The following is a 14950-nucleotide window of genomic DNA, read 5'->3' on the forward strand; positions in this document are numbered from 1 at the left end:
ATGTTAAAGTAGAAAAAAGTGATGATATGCAGACTTATTGAAATTATACTGGATGTTCTTCCAATTATAAGAACCAAATCAAGCGGGGGGAAAAAAATGAAGTTTGAGAGTAAACAACTGTTATCTGCTCCGTTAAAGGAAAAAGGAGTGCGTCGAAGCACATGTCACATTGGCTCGGAAGGATTGTTTGAGGGAGGAGGCAGTCGGTGTCATATTCAATAGTTTATGAGCTCAAGTAGCTGACTGCCGCAGACTGTAGACTGTTACTAATAACGTCAATTCGGGAAAAAAGTCTTGGCGTTATCGAACCACGTCAGAAGTCCAGGTGACGACAAGCAAAATGTTCTTCCGTGGATTTCACTGATAATCGAACAAAAGGTTCCTGCCGCAACATACACACACACACACACACACACACACACACACATATATGTACTGTATCATCTGTATACTGTATATATAAAAAATGCTGGTGCCGTTAAGAGTTAATGGTCGTTTTGTAAGGTAGCTATTTTGTTGCAGCCACTAACCTAAAAAAATTAATACTAATTGAGTGCAGGTATCTTAACTGGTTAAAATTGTTTAATTATTAGAGCACTTGACCATTGCTGACGCTAGTGAATAAAATTGTTTGGACATGAGGCTACCCATAAGCTAAAGGTATAATTAAGAGCAGACAACAGAGATATTTTTTTCCACACAGGACGCTCTTCCAGCACAGCTGCTGCCGCCTCCTTCGGTCAACTGCGCTGAGGCGCACAAATGGAAAGTTGGCGTGAGTGTGTTGCTGATACAAGCTTCAGGATGACACACCAGAAAGTAGAAAATGTGCACTTGTTGCATTCTCTGCAAAATAAGGCGCATCCAAACTTCATCTGACGTGCATAAATTACTCAAAACAGACAAGGTCAATGAACCCAGGAAGCAACACTACCAAAATATGCAACGGGCAAACGCAATCATGTAAAAAACAAAAAAAATAAAGTTATGCCTCCAAATTCTCTATTTTTTGCTTAGTCACTCTGCTAGAAAGTACCATATCTTCACAACCATAAGGGGCACTTAAAAGTCTTCAATTTTCTCCCAAATGGACGGGGCGCCTTATAATGCGGCGCGCCTTATGTGTGCACGAGTTTCAAAATCTGTAAATGTTGTTGTGTGACTGCGAGCATTTCCTGCCGACACGCTGCTTATATAGAGGAAAGGCGGACCTGACTGAGGACAGAATGCGGACGTAAAGGGGGAAGGGTGCGCGTGACAGAGGACGCTAAAGGCACGCCCCCAGTAGGTATATAGCGCCGTATATGTGCATTGTGCAAAACAACATCGGTTTGGCTCAGGACCCCCGAAAATGGTACCTACGAAGAGACACGCATAGGAAGGACAGTTTAAACTGCAAGCTACCAGTTACGCAGAGGAACATGGGAATCGAGCAGCCGCCAGAGAATTCAAGATCAACGAAGCCATGGTTCGCAAGTGGAGGAAGCAGGAAAACGAGCTTCGCCAAGTCAAGAAGACGAAGCTGAGTTTCTGCGGAAACAAGGCGAGGCAATGGATTCATGAGCAAAGAACAGCCGGGAGAATCGTCTCTACAGTTACCATTTAACTGAAGGCAATAACGCTTGCAGAAGAAGTGAAAAGGAGGTCCGTCTTGGTGCCTTCGTTTTATGAAGCGGCGCCATCGATCCATCCGGGAAAGGACTACCGTGGCGCAGCAACCTCCGGCGGATTAAATAGATGAAATTAAACAAGAGATGTTTAGATTTAATTACCGGTACAAATTGTTTTGCCAAGGAGAGCACATTCACATTCAATCTCATTCAGTTGTTTAATTATGAGTTAAAAAGTTGTACAATTGAGAAAAAAATGTGTGTTTATTTTGAGAGGAAAAAGTAGTATGTTTAAGGAAAAAAAGTTGTGTTTTTGAGAATAAGATGTTTTTGATATTTCCAAGTAAAAAAGTATAAAGCAGAAACATAAGCTGATGATTGAAGAGGGGGGAACGTGCACATCGTTTAATGAATTATATTTGTATTTGTGTGCGCAAACAACAGGATCAAAGTGAAACCTCATACGAGCTCTCTCAGCTGAACAAAAGTGATTCATCACAGAGCAGAAAGCGCAGCGAGGCAATTGAATGTCGACATGCAGACACAGCGAGACATACAAACATTTTCACATTTCCAAACAAAGAGATTAAAGGCTTGTGTACAAAAGGTCTAAACAAAACATTTTAGTGCTTCATGTATGCAATGATGCTTACAGCAAGTGAGCAAAGAGAATCCCACCATATGCAGATGCAATGTGTTTTATTTTTTTTTTCCCCTTGCTCACTCACCCAAACGTGTCCAGTTTAGCTATTCCTCAGAACTCTTCTTCCACATGCCTTCCTTCACCGCCACGCATGGCCTGCATTTTTGTAACCTGGAGTTGAGGCGGCGCCCAGCAATGCTGACCAGATTAAGTGTGCTCTTGGCTGATGCTCCCACAAAGCATGCAGCCTCCTCTCTTTCCCTCTATCTATGGCTCTTTCCATTCGCTTTAGCGCACGATAAAAAGCGTCTTCAATCGTGTCCTGCTAAGGCCACTTGGAGTGGTCCACTTAAGAGCCGTGGACTGGTGCTTGAGTTCCTTATTGGAGCTTCAGCCTCCCGTCCTCCAATGATGGCTGGAAGGAATACGAGCGCAGTGAGTGTTCCGTTGTTGCTTGTTCTCATAATGAGAGGCCCAGTGAGAAGTACAAGCGAGTACTTTTGCGACAATAAGGGTTACTCTTAGGTAAGGCTAGTCATTTTCTCGTGTCTTGTATTGCATCGACTGTCATCGTAACATGCTGTTACCTATACCCAGGATGTTAGGTTTCTCAGGATTATTCTAAAACCTTGACGGAGATCATATCGCTATTGTGTGAAATTCTTATACTCGTTGGAGTTTTTACATTTGATTCTCCAGAAACCTCATTCACCTCGTGTTCTTTATGATGAGAAAAGAATGACAACACTGGCAAGGAGCTGAGCGAATAACATTGAAAAGGATATTATGTTTCATTATAGGCTCTGCAATATAAATATTATTTATCCCACACTTGGCTTGCACTTGAAGCTTACATCACCTCTAAAAATAACAGCCATAGTTCTTTCTTGGCCTTGGACATGTTTGCAGTTGATAAACTGGTACACTCACTATTATTTCCAGTGGCTCAAAAGGTACTGGTTGATAAAATAGACTAGACTCGACAAGACTTGAACTTCTACATGGCGACGCAATAGAGCCATAGTGGTGCTTTCAACCCCGTACACCCAAAAAGTGATAAAACAGTAGCAAATGCCAGACTCCAGCATGGGTGGCAGTAAGGCACACCCAAAGTTACTGATAACGACAGAAGACGAAAACCCGAGCCTGTCTTCATGGAGAATCCAGAATTGCCGAGTATTTCAGCGCTATGCCTGCGAAACAAAATGCTACACGGGGATGATTAAGCATCGTGAAGAACAGTTCACATTAACTGCGAGCGTTATACAAAAACAAATCGGAGGTTGACCAGTGTCGCACAACACTTTGTGTTCGACTTTGAATGTTCCTCTCTATTGTCAATTGTCAATGTTAGAAAACAACAAAGGTTAGTTTAACAACTCAGTGATTTTAACAGGAAATGAAACACAATTTACAATGGGTGCACACATAATGTGCAGATTAAAACAAAACAAAAAATCATAAATATTCCACCCCAATGAATTCCTTTTCTTTAGACCGTTCACAAGTTGTGAATGGTCTTGACTTCCCTTTTTTCCAGTTCATGGGTCTTTGGGGGCATTCCTGCGTTTTACGGCATCCGCGATGGACTTGTGACAAGCTGAGTGAATTAGATTGTCACATCCTTCTAAACTTAAACCTGTAGCAATTTTTCCAGCTGATGTCAGGCTCAACAGTGGATCAATCTCAGCGCGTAAATGTGACAAAAAATCCAATAAATCTCCTTTGAAAGCAAAACAGCATTGTAAATGATTCAAAGCTAGCCAGCTGAGGAAACACCGCTTGATCCAAAGTGAGAGAAGAAATAATAGCCAAGCTTCACATAAGACCGGATGAGTGACAGTAGTATTACGACAAACAGAAAATATGTTTTGGGTCCTATTAGGCTTATTGTCTTTACCGGTGCAGAGGGAAAGTGACGTTTCCTTACAACGTAGCCATCATCAAAGCTAAAGGAAAGAAAAGTGAGGTCGGATCTGGACTGGAATTCTGTGGGATTTTGGCTGAAGGCCAGTTGCGTACTAAAAGCGCTGTCAGGGTTTTTACTAGTATATACTGGTTCTCAAGTTGTTTCTGTTCGTACTGTTGAGCAAAGCATAAATCCTGATGCAAAACTCGAGCATGACGGCTAAAAAATCTTTTAAAGCTACATTTTTGCCGTGGCCTAACATCATGGGTACCATAAATACAGTATTGTACCAGAACTGGTACAATACTGACACAATTAGAGTACAGTACATGATATATATTATATAAGCAATGCTTTCACAGATCTGCAATGTAGTCCAAAAAAACAACCTGTGATGTAAAATTAAGTCCATATGCTAACGTGACACACTTTTACAGAAGCTCAAATGATTTGCTGCCATATTTAGAGCTTGACAATGATGCGATTGTCAACTGAATGTTTAAAAATCATTCTTTTTCCATGACTATGACTTTTCATCCTCGCATGAAGGATGTAACGAGTGGGTGGACACTGGCTTCTTCCAGAAGCACTCAAGCCTTCACTCTATAAAACCGCAAACCCTGACATTATAATACAATCAACTATATTCTGCAGAATTGAAATCCATGTTGGTTGAAGCAAAACAAACCACTCTGATGTTCTTTCCAGTGAGCGGACAGTTGTTTAAAGCCTGTGGCTGCTGAGGTTACACACCTGTCCACTTCAACATGGAATGATCCCGTCTCTTTTTTCCCAGCATGCTCTGCTTCGCACGGTCACCACTCTGTGCCGTCCCACCCTAGTGTCATGACCGTGGGTTACTTTAACCAGCTGTAGCCCGGTTTATAGTCGGTTACACGTGATTGGTAGCCTTGCTTTAGTGTGGGTTATTCTAAGGCAATTCAAAACACATTGTAGATTGTTGGAGTTGACTGCTTTGTTGTTGGTAATTTGCTCTTCACTTCAGCACGCATGTTTCCAAAATACCCTTCAAGTAGCGGCGGTCTTTTCTGTTCGCCTTCATTGGGGTACTGGTCACAGTAGTATAAAACCGCTCTCTTGGGTCAAATCACCATCCTGCCTACATGCCCGCCAGCCCCACCGTGGAAAGCCGGATCAAGATTTACCGATCCGAACCGCACTGTGGTGGAACTGAACTGAACCGCTTGGCTGAACCACGGCTTAAGTTGTCCAAAACGTAGACAACCTTGTCAGTGGGTCAGTCTGCTTGTTCACCCGCTCCTGTCCAGCAAACAGCGAACAAACTAAAAAGCCTCTTTGGAAGGAAATGTAGTAAGCTCTCTTCTCTTTGGACGGGTGAGGAAAAGTGCTGAGGGGCCTTTCAACTGGAACCAGATGGCTTCTTAAAACGTGCATGCCTCTGTCTGAGTGTGTGAGAACATGAGCATGTGATTGTCCTTGTCGATGGATTGTACTGTTGTTGTGGTCCTGGCCTTGTACTGTATGTGAAATTGCAATTTAAAAAAAAAAAAAAAATGAACTTTTTACCCTGAAGATAAAATGTTTTGTTTTGTTTTTTTTCCAAGGGCACAGGACAACAAGGAAAACAATCTTCTGTACTGCAGCTTTAAAAAAAAAAAAAAAAAAAAAAGAAGCCGAAACCAAGGCTGCGCTGTTATCACGCAGCACGGGGCTGTTGGGCTAACGGCCAAACGGACAGAATACAAAAACATTTGAGGGAAAAAGTGTGAGGTGAGTGATACGAGCGATCCCTCCACTGATTTGAGGATCAAGACTTGGTTCACTCTCCCGTCGCTCTGAGACGTTGGCTGCCTCACATTTCTGCTCTCTGGCACTAAGCTGTTTGGGTTGGCCTCCCACGGCGACTGTAATCCCATTTTGGGTCTCTTGGAGAGAAGTGGAAGAGATAGACCATTTTGTCTTCCACTCAGTCCCCGAGGTGCCATGTGATATGTCTGTTTTGAACTATACTGCTCTGGTCCCAGAAATAAGCAGAGAAATTTGATGAGACTAACTGATAAAGACTGTGCAAAAAAATAATAATAATAATCATAATTGTTATCGACCTCACCTCTAAACTCGCTGAAAATCCGTTCATGAACAGCCCAGCAGAGATGTCAAATCAAGTCTTTAAATATTATATCAATTTGTATTAAATTGGACCAATAAATGTTACCGTTGACCGTTACCTCACTTACAATTAGCAGTCTTAGCTCCAATCAAAACGTCTGACATTTTAAACTGATCTTGTTTTTTTTTTTGGGAATCTTCACAGCTGGTGCTGTCTTTTGACGTGCCCACAAGATCAACAAACCAAACTTCGCACCAGTCTGGCACCGTTCGTGGAAAACACTGAATCTTCGCCTCGAGAGTCAATTGCCTGACATTATCCTAAGCCGGACTTTAAAACAAATGGTAACCTTAAAAACAAATCTTCACCCTCAAAGCGCTTTGAGGCCGCGCACCGTTGACGTCATACAAAACGACTCCAAATTTCCTCACCAAAGCGGTTCACAACTTAAATTGGTTACATATAATCATGCACATAAACAAACCATTAAAAAGCATCAAAAGGGCCACACTTCACAGTATGCAAAGATGCTGTCATCTGCAAGGAACTGTCCACAAGGTTTGTAGGGGAATAATAAAAGAAAATGCACAGCTCAGTGAATTCCATTTTTTAGTGTCATTGTCAACCGGAGTTTGCAGTTGTCAACATGAAGATCAAAACTATCAATTTGACTCCATTATAGTCATCGAGCGACCACAATGAATCATGTCTTGAGCTGGGATTATGAAAGAGGTTGTAAAAGACAAGGCGGATAATCCACTAAGAATGTGCCGCCTCTGATTACGGTTGTCACTCCTCGCTCGGGATCATCGCGTTGACAGATAAGACCGCACTTAAAGGGAGAATGCCAACACATTTCGCCTTTGAACGGGACCAAGGGTGGCCAAACATTTATGCTCAACGGCCACGTTAGATTTTTAAAACAAACAGATGAGCCAGGTCATTTGTATATGGGGAAAAAAAGGAAAATAGTTTATTTTAACAGTAAAATAAGGACTTAATAATGATGCTGGGATATGTTCCAGCTCCCCACGACCCAGAGCAGGATAAACAGGATATATATATATATATATATATATAGATTTTTTTTTACAATAAATCAATTAACCAGACATTTAATGGGAAAAATGAATAAGAAATAAATGTAAAACCCTAATTAACAAATTCTATGCTCAAACGACAACAAACGCAACAAATATTAAAGGATTTTAACTCGGTGGGCCAGATTTTAAAAAAAAACGGAGCGGGTCGTATATGGCTCCCGTGCCATAGTTTGCCCACCGCTTATTGAAACGCAATGTTTAATGTCTGTATAGTGAACACATTGGTCTGTAGAAACGTATGGCCACAATTTCTTCTAATTTCATTATAATCTGTTACTGGAACATTCATTTGGTGTGCACATCTAAGAACTATGAAGCCCACACTGTAAACTCAATTTCACATGAGGAGAACATTGTCGAATGTTGTGAATGAGCTATGAGCTGAACATGTCGCCATGGCAACCTAGATGTTAACGTGATTCATTTGGGATGTGTTTTCACTAAATATTTGCTGCCTTAAAAAAAAAAAGACTCATCCTAAGGAAATTGTGCACTGAGGTAGACTTTTAAATAGCAAACAGCCAATTTCGCCATTTTATAACAAATTACTGCAGCCATTGTGGATCTACAAAAGGAAGTTTAATATATCATTAACTGTTGATGAAGGTGACCACTTTCCTTCCTGCACTGGCTTCGTCCCCGCAGAGCCATTAACGTTGTCGGCTACTGTACATGGGCGCTAATGGTAGTAATTAGGTATGAGGCTAGATGAGGGCTTACTCTGTTTTACGACACATACAAGCAGCCAGCTAGGTTCAAATATAGAAAGACCAAAATTCAAGCACCCGTAAATTTGTACGATTTGGAAATCTGAACACATATGGGGCAAATACGCCTTTAAACTTGGAGGTCAACAGTCACCTTGGGAGATTTCTGCATATGTATCTTATGGGAGCATTCCTGTACTGTTTGTAAGAGCGTTTCAGTAGTGAATGTGAGTGTTTTATTTGTGAATGGAAGAGTTCCAATAGTGTATGTGAGAGCATTCACTTTTTTTCCAAAGCACTTTAACTTAAAAAAAAAGAAAAAAAAAAAAGTGCAGCTACTTTTCATTGTGCATCAACTCCCAATATCGAAAGAGCCAAAAATATAGCCTGCAACAAAAGCCATTACGATATGTCCTCTTCAGGGACTTCGGACTGACAGCAAAGACATGCTCGATGACTTAATCAACAACGAAAGCGGTGCACTGCCTCCAGCGAACCAAAGCCTTTTGTTTTAAGAAAACAAATCAAAAAACTCAAGAAGGATCTCCTGTGTTGAGGTGTCAAATCACCTCGTAATGCCGCACTCGTGGGGCTTCGGGGTAAACCCTCCAGTCAGACGAAATCGGGCTCAAATGTCTGGATACAGTAACAGTGACTACCTCGGCTGGAAGAAATACATCAGATGGCCTCACGGGTAGTCTCAGAGCAAGATTGGGGAAGGGCGACAGGTGGCTGTCAACTTAAAAAGAAAGACGGCCATCATCCACTTAGGGAAGAGCGGCAAATCTGTCTGACTCGCTGCAGGCTGCGCTAAGCTCAGCCAAGCAACAGCAGGAGGACAGAATAAGGCTTTGCGGCGCCACTTCACAGTAGAAGACGCCAACGCTATCCGAGTCAACAACGAAAAGCTTAAGCGCTAAATCGGGATCGAACTGGAATATCGTAGCGCAGCACGCTTGTCAGTCACTACGCCGTATAACAAAGGAAGCAACGCACGCCACCAACATGGCTTACGTACAAAGGTTTGTGTGCTTCAAAATGCAAACATCTCTCACAAGGGAATATTACTTGAATAACTTTTACTGAATAAAAGAGGAGCCTTTCAAACCATTTAAGAATTACCACGTGTGATAATAGAGTGAAAGGTTACTATTGTAGTGATGCCATGCTAATTCCCAGCATGCCTTGCGGTGGCCTTTTGTAAATATCTGTAGTTATACAAGCTGAACGTTTCTCTTTTCTTGCCTTCATTTCTGCCCATATTGTTATGGGTCTGTGTCTTAATGATGTCGTACTAGGTGTGTGTGTGTGTGTGTGTGTGTTTTCTTCCATGACGGTGTGACAGTGCTGACAGTGTAAACAGGCAGCAAATAACACCATTTACATATAAAAGTAGAAAGTAAACACGTGGAAAGAATTTGTAAAACAGGAGCACGTGCCAAAAACGGACTGACTTTATATTATTAAAAGCTTAAGCAGCTGCTGATATGTTCATTGCATGTGTGCGTGTGTGTCTGTGTATATGTCACGAGCAGGCAAGTCTGCTTTGCATGTGTTTTCACTCAGCTCTTTACGCGAGGTCCGTCTTATTATTCAGACACCGGGAGACCCAATAAAACAAAGTGACAGAACACAGTAACCCTAAAAATGTTTTCAATCTGTGCCATGCGCCAGCACACAGCTTTGCAGAGTGTCGCTGAAATGTTGGCAATTTGCACTCAAATTAAGAGACGGGCTGTTTCCCAAAAGCTGCCACTGTGCATTGTGTGCCACGGCAGTAAAACAAGCTGCTGCTAATGGAGGCGGCGGTAATGGAAGCTCATACCACACTAGTGATGCAGCCCAAATTTCACGATTATAGAGTGATAAATGTGCAGTTGAAGTTTGCGGTGTACGTTTACAGTACTCACCGATGCAAGCGTGGACTCTGACTGACAGCTGCGTTCGAAGTATGAGGTTGTGTTTTCTGCCTCTCCTGGAAAGAAAAAAAAAAAGAGAGAGAGAGAGAGAGAAGTGTATGTTCATTAAGACAAAAACAGAATGAATGAATCAAAACGTCACTACAGCTGTACTCAAAACTACTAATGAGAAAATGGAGCAGAGGACCGCTTGAACGAGAGTGTGAAAACGAAAAACAAAGACCGTATTCAAAGCTCTTATTTTTTCAGCTGCTAGACAACAAAAAGAAGCGGAGCAAACGGCACAACAAGGAAAAGGTCTCCATGGGTGAAAATGAAGGACGGGAGCAGCCCACGGGTCAACTCCGCCCTCCGTGTTAATGGAGACACGCAAAGACTCGATCAACGTCCTGTCAACGGCTCACAATGTCTGAGTGACAATCAAAGAGAACCGTGCCAACAATGCACCGCAGTGCTATTCAGTCCTCCACTAAAAAGCCTGCTTGCAAATTTATTTCTGAAGTTTCAGAAGGACGGCAGGTTTTAAACAAAATCATTGAGAAAATCATCATCGATCAATGATATCAATTGATTTTTGTCACGCCAGTATTTCCCTATTATTAATACATAGATGATTTAAAAACTGTGCGTGTACAATTTATAAATGAAAGAAAGAAAAAAAAAACTCAACGACATAAACAGACACACAACATTGTGGAGTGATTACATCAAAATCTACTGGAACACAAAGGCAGTAAAACTGAGAATCTGTTTACGTGTTTCAGTGCTGACTGCCGTTTTGGTTAGCAACAGAGTTAGCCATACATTTCAAAAGGCTCAACAGTTGCCTAATCATGTCTGTGGAATGAGATAAATACACTTACGAGCCCTGTTTGAGGGATATGTTTATTTGCGGATTAATGGAGTCACTGTCTATTAGAACGATGATTCCTAACTATTGAGAAATTATCCAATTTGACTTAATTGGTCAAAAACTATATATCATTTCTAATTGCACATGCCTGAATTCCAAATGATGTATCTTTGTCTATGCCGGCGTTGTATAGTGACAGGCAGAACAATGAAATGATCTCCCACTAGATGACAGAAGGTGCATTTAACCTATTTATCCGCCTGCTTCCATTCATAAAACTGAAAAAGTCATGGCTTCTTGCGGGTATGTCACCTTTGTGAGCAAACTGAGATGAGCGCATCATGATTACGCAACAGTATACTTTTTGTTGTGGTCTGCTGTGATCGTTTTCTGTGTCTGTGTCTTGGTTCAATAGAATTGTTGAATCACGACTTCACAAATACCAAACTGTCCACAAAACTTTGCGCAGCAAGGGGAAAGCAAGACCACTTTTTGCTGCGGATTCATACAGAGGATGTACGATTCTTCATAAATGATGTTCAGTCACAGTTGTACAGCTTTGCCCACTCCTGAGCAAGTTCTTATTTTAGAACTAATGCTATTTTACCCACTATCACACTCATAACATGTCACCTTGTTTCAACATAAAGTCCAGCGCCCGTTTGAATGACAAACTGACAAACTTTATCATCTCAACTATCTAAAAAGAAATGATGCAAACAAGTCCAGTAAATATAGCGACGAGCAGAGCAGGTAGAGTTGCCGCAAGCTCTGACAAATCGACTTTGACGCTTTGATGCTCAAAGGCTGTGAGAGCCCTTTGACTGGCAGCGCGCCTGCAGCAGAAGTCTGTTAGCGACACTCAAACGGCAGCGGGCCCGACAGTCGAAAAAGACTCCGCACAGAGGGCAAATCACAGCACTGCTTTGCCCTAAACAAGAATCATTACTGCTCAGCACATCCAAGCTGACATCTTTCCTGCTCCGATCAGTGGGAGACTGGACCCAGCGTGCACACAAGCAGATTACGCAGCGGGGGAACGTCCGCATAGTGCGGCCGTTTAGCAAATATAATAGCCAGCAACAGGCAGATGCGAGACGGGAGCAACATCTGTCAACACGGCTGGCCAGATGAGACGGCAAGCAGGAGCTTTAATCCAAAAGGGTAACCAGAACCCTTTAGTCACCAATGTCTGCTTTCTGTCGGCTGAACTGCAACATTATCCCTTTGCTGCACCTGAGGCTATACAGGCCAGCGTGCTCATTATCAAATTAAATAAACATGCGTAGAATATAAGAGAGGCCCACCCCTTCCCCAATTAAATATGAAAACTGGGCACTCTAACAAAGAGCACGGCATGCGGGTAGAGGTGAAACTTAAAGCTGCAGAAGTTCTCCTTGGGATGAACTTCATGTGGTACCTAATAAACTTTAGGTTTGTTTCTTGAGCCAACATTCTTCTGTGCGTGCCAGGTGATTGCTGATCACGCCAAGCCAGAGTCCAATTAAAAATAGTTGCTGTTTCGGAGAGGTCGCCAGTCTGAAATATTATTGATTCCAACCATCTGGTTTTCAACGCTGTCACAAAAGAAGTCAAGAATTGATCGTTAGCATTATCACATGACTCACTTGACATTAGCGTGAAAAATGAATTAAGTCTGCTTAAATTGTGTGGAGGACTTTTAGAGCGAAATACTGTGTGGACATCAGAAGCTCATTAAAATAAAATGTTGTATTGAAAAGAATGAAGCGGCAGTGGCGCTATGACAATTCTGGTAGCACGTAGTCATTCTGCGAATGACTTACCGGGAATCCAGAGGGACTGTTTACACAGTGGAGAAGATGCCTCTTAAACCATTGACCAGACATGCATATTTGTGAACCCCCTCCCCCCCCCCAACACACACACACACACACAAACACACACAAAACAATGACTACGCTGCACTGCGTTGTTAACTATACCATAAAACAGCTCTACACACAAAGCAGCCAAGTGGTATTTTATTCCCCCCCCCCCCCTTGTGTTTCAGTTTCACGAGGGTATATTCATTCTACCCCTTCAAATGAAATTTAACGCACACAAGTGGGTCAAGACAAAATGAAAAACATTAAAAGCAGAGCAGTCTTAAAAGAATGTGACAAGAAATCTGCGGCCTTCACAACAAGAACAATTGGATTTCAATCATCGTGACGCAAAACAGCTTGTCCAAAATGTCCAAAATGCTCAATAATTCCTAGATTAACAAGCAAAAGCACACAATTACTTTAAATTTGCTTTAGCGTTTACATTTATGTAGTCGAGTCATCACCTGCTACATGTAGCTTCCTTGCTGGGAGTCTTGCCTGGCAGTTTGAGCACACTTGACACGAGGGGCTCAATTTCCGTGAGCGGGTTAGACCGGTGTTGGTAATTTGGTGGACCACTGCACTCCCACATCTCTAAAACTATGGTCTGCACGGCTGTGTGACGACTTCATTCGCCGCCAAACAAAGCGGCTCCTCTCATTCCCTTTAAATGTGGCGTGCTAGTGGCGCATTGACAGTCTTAGACACAGATGTCACGCCAGCCTTCGTCAGAGCTGTCACAGCCAAGACTGGAAAACAAAATACTGGTCTGAACAAAAGAAATCTAAAAACCTCTTAAGAAATCACAGGGCTCCCTCATTAGCAGCACGGTAACTCTAGTGATAAAAGCAATCGAGGATCATATCGTACGATAGGTGTACTTCTTCCGCCAGCCACCTCAAGTAAGAATAATAACTCAAATTTATCCACAAAGTCAGAAAAGCTGTAGAAATGCAGTAAGAGTCACTATGAAATTATGATCATCCAGCGGATGACGCGCAAGGGACGGGAGTCGGAGCGCTCTTTAAAAAAAAAAATGGGTTAGATTCCTTCCAGAAATAACAATTTGTCATCGTTAAACTTCAGAGCAGACTTATAGAGATGACTTCATGAAAAGATCAAAACAACCGTCACACACTGTCGTGGCTCAGTCCAAGAACGAAGGCCGCTAAGAAAGGGACTCAATTAAAGCATCACAGCCAGATCCCTAATTGCCACTCTGACTACCTAAAGCTGTGCACATGTGTCTGAGCACATGCCTGGACTATACGGTACATTTATTACTTAAAGACGCACTGCGTCGGTGATGGGATGGAGGATTTACGAGAGCCAGTCTTCTATAGCCGAACTTCACGCGCTGGTGTGGAAGTGATTACGGCCCGTAAGATCTTGTGATATGGATATCTCCCGGCTCGGTCGGGAGGACCGAACTTTAATCTGATTGTGAACACCCAAGGTATGACACAGGCGCCCCTGGAATGTAACCTGTCATTAATATCAATTACAGTTGCATTTAATGGCCAACGGCATAATGGCTAGGCTTTAAAAAAAAAAAAAGTTTGCTCGTTACTTTTGCTTGTTAGTGCAGCGGTGCTATACCAAGGTCAACGTGTAGGACTTGGCATCGACATGAAATGTGATCAACGTCAAGTACTTTGGACTCCTTCAGTTTGTTTTTATATATGAGACTTGTAAAAGCAAAAGGCCTCATCAGATGTAATAGTCATCAAATCAACAACACAAGCGTGGAGGACGGGGGGGTGCACTCTTGCACATATCATTGCCATAAAAAGCCAGGAGGTCTACTGCCCTATTTTTACAAAATAATTGGCTGGGCACCTTCTCCCCACCACCTCCCGCCGCCTCAGACAACACAGTGTGGGTTTAATGACACACATCATGCCAGCTCGTGCCAGCTGGCAAGACATAACGCCTTGGAAGGCTGGATCTGTGAGGAGGAACGAGGCGGACCACTTTAACCTCACAGCTCTCACTAGCTCCCCATAAGCTCCTAACCATTTCACTCTACTTGAAATTGGGGAAAGACGGTCGTCCAACGGAAAAGTCGAGCTGGAGAGCAGCATGTGAATTCCACGTTAGGTAAATAAATCCCACGCATGTTTGTGGTCCAGCCGACCAGGCGAGCGCATGCCAACTTTTGGATTGTGATCCTCTATATGAGTGGATACGTCAACACAAGCCACAGTGCATAAAACATATGGAATCGATAAAAAACCTGGCCAAAAATATGAAGTAAAAAAAAAAAA

At 42.5% G+C, this 14950-nt stretch overlaps 1 protein-coding gene and 1 long non-coding RNA gene across 5 annotated transcripts in view; one reads left to right on the top strand and one right to left on the bottom strand.

The window, feature by feature from the left end:
* Positions 1–14950, bottom strand: part of fhod3b (formin homology 2 domain containing 3b) — an 88246-nt gene that overhangs the window by 60107 nt on the left and 13189 nt on the right. For all 3 annotated transcript variants that reach the window (XM_061775849.1, XM_061775851.1, XM_061775850.1), the window contains exon 3: positions 9975–10039. In XM_061775849.1, coding sequence (XP_061631833.1) covers positions 9975–10039 — 65 coding nt within the window. The remainder of the gene's footprint in view (positions 1–9974; positions 10040–14950) is intronic.
* LOC133479215 (uncharacterized) lies at positions 2534–12712 on the top strand. 2 transcript variants are annotated; one of them, XR_009788872.1, is made up of 4 exons: positions 2534–2688; positions 5749–5914; positions 6459–6598; positions 10233–12712. It is a non-coding gene; the product is annotated as an uncharacterized LOC133479215 (long non-coding RNA). The 2 variants fall into 2 exon arrangements; XR_009788873.1 differs by having other exon boundaries at positions 2674–2778.

Source organism: Phyllopteryx taeniolatus, chromosome 6, assembly GCF_024500385.1.
Source record: "Phyllopteryx taeniolatus isolate TA_2022b chromosome 6, UOR_Ptae_1.2, whole genome shotgun sequence".
Taxonomy (NCBI): domain Eukaryota; kingdom Metazoa; phylum Chordata; class Actinopteri; order Syngnathiformes; family Syngnathidae; genus Phyllopteryx; species Phyllopteryx taeniolatus.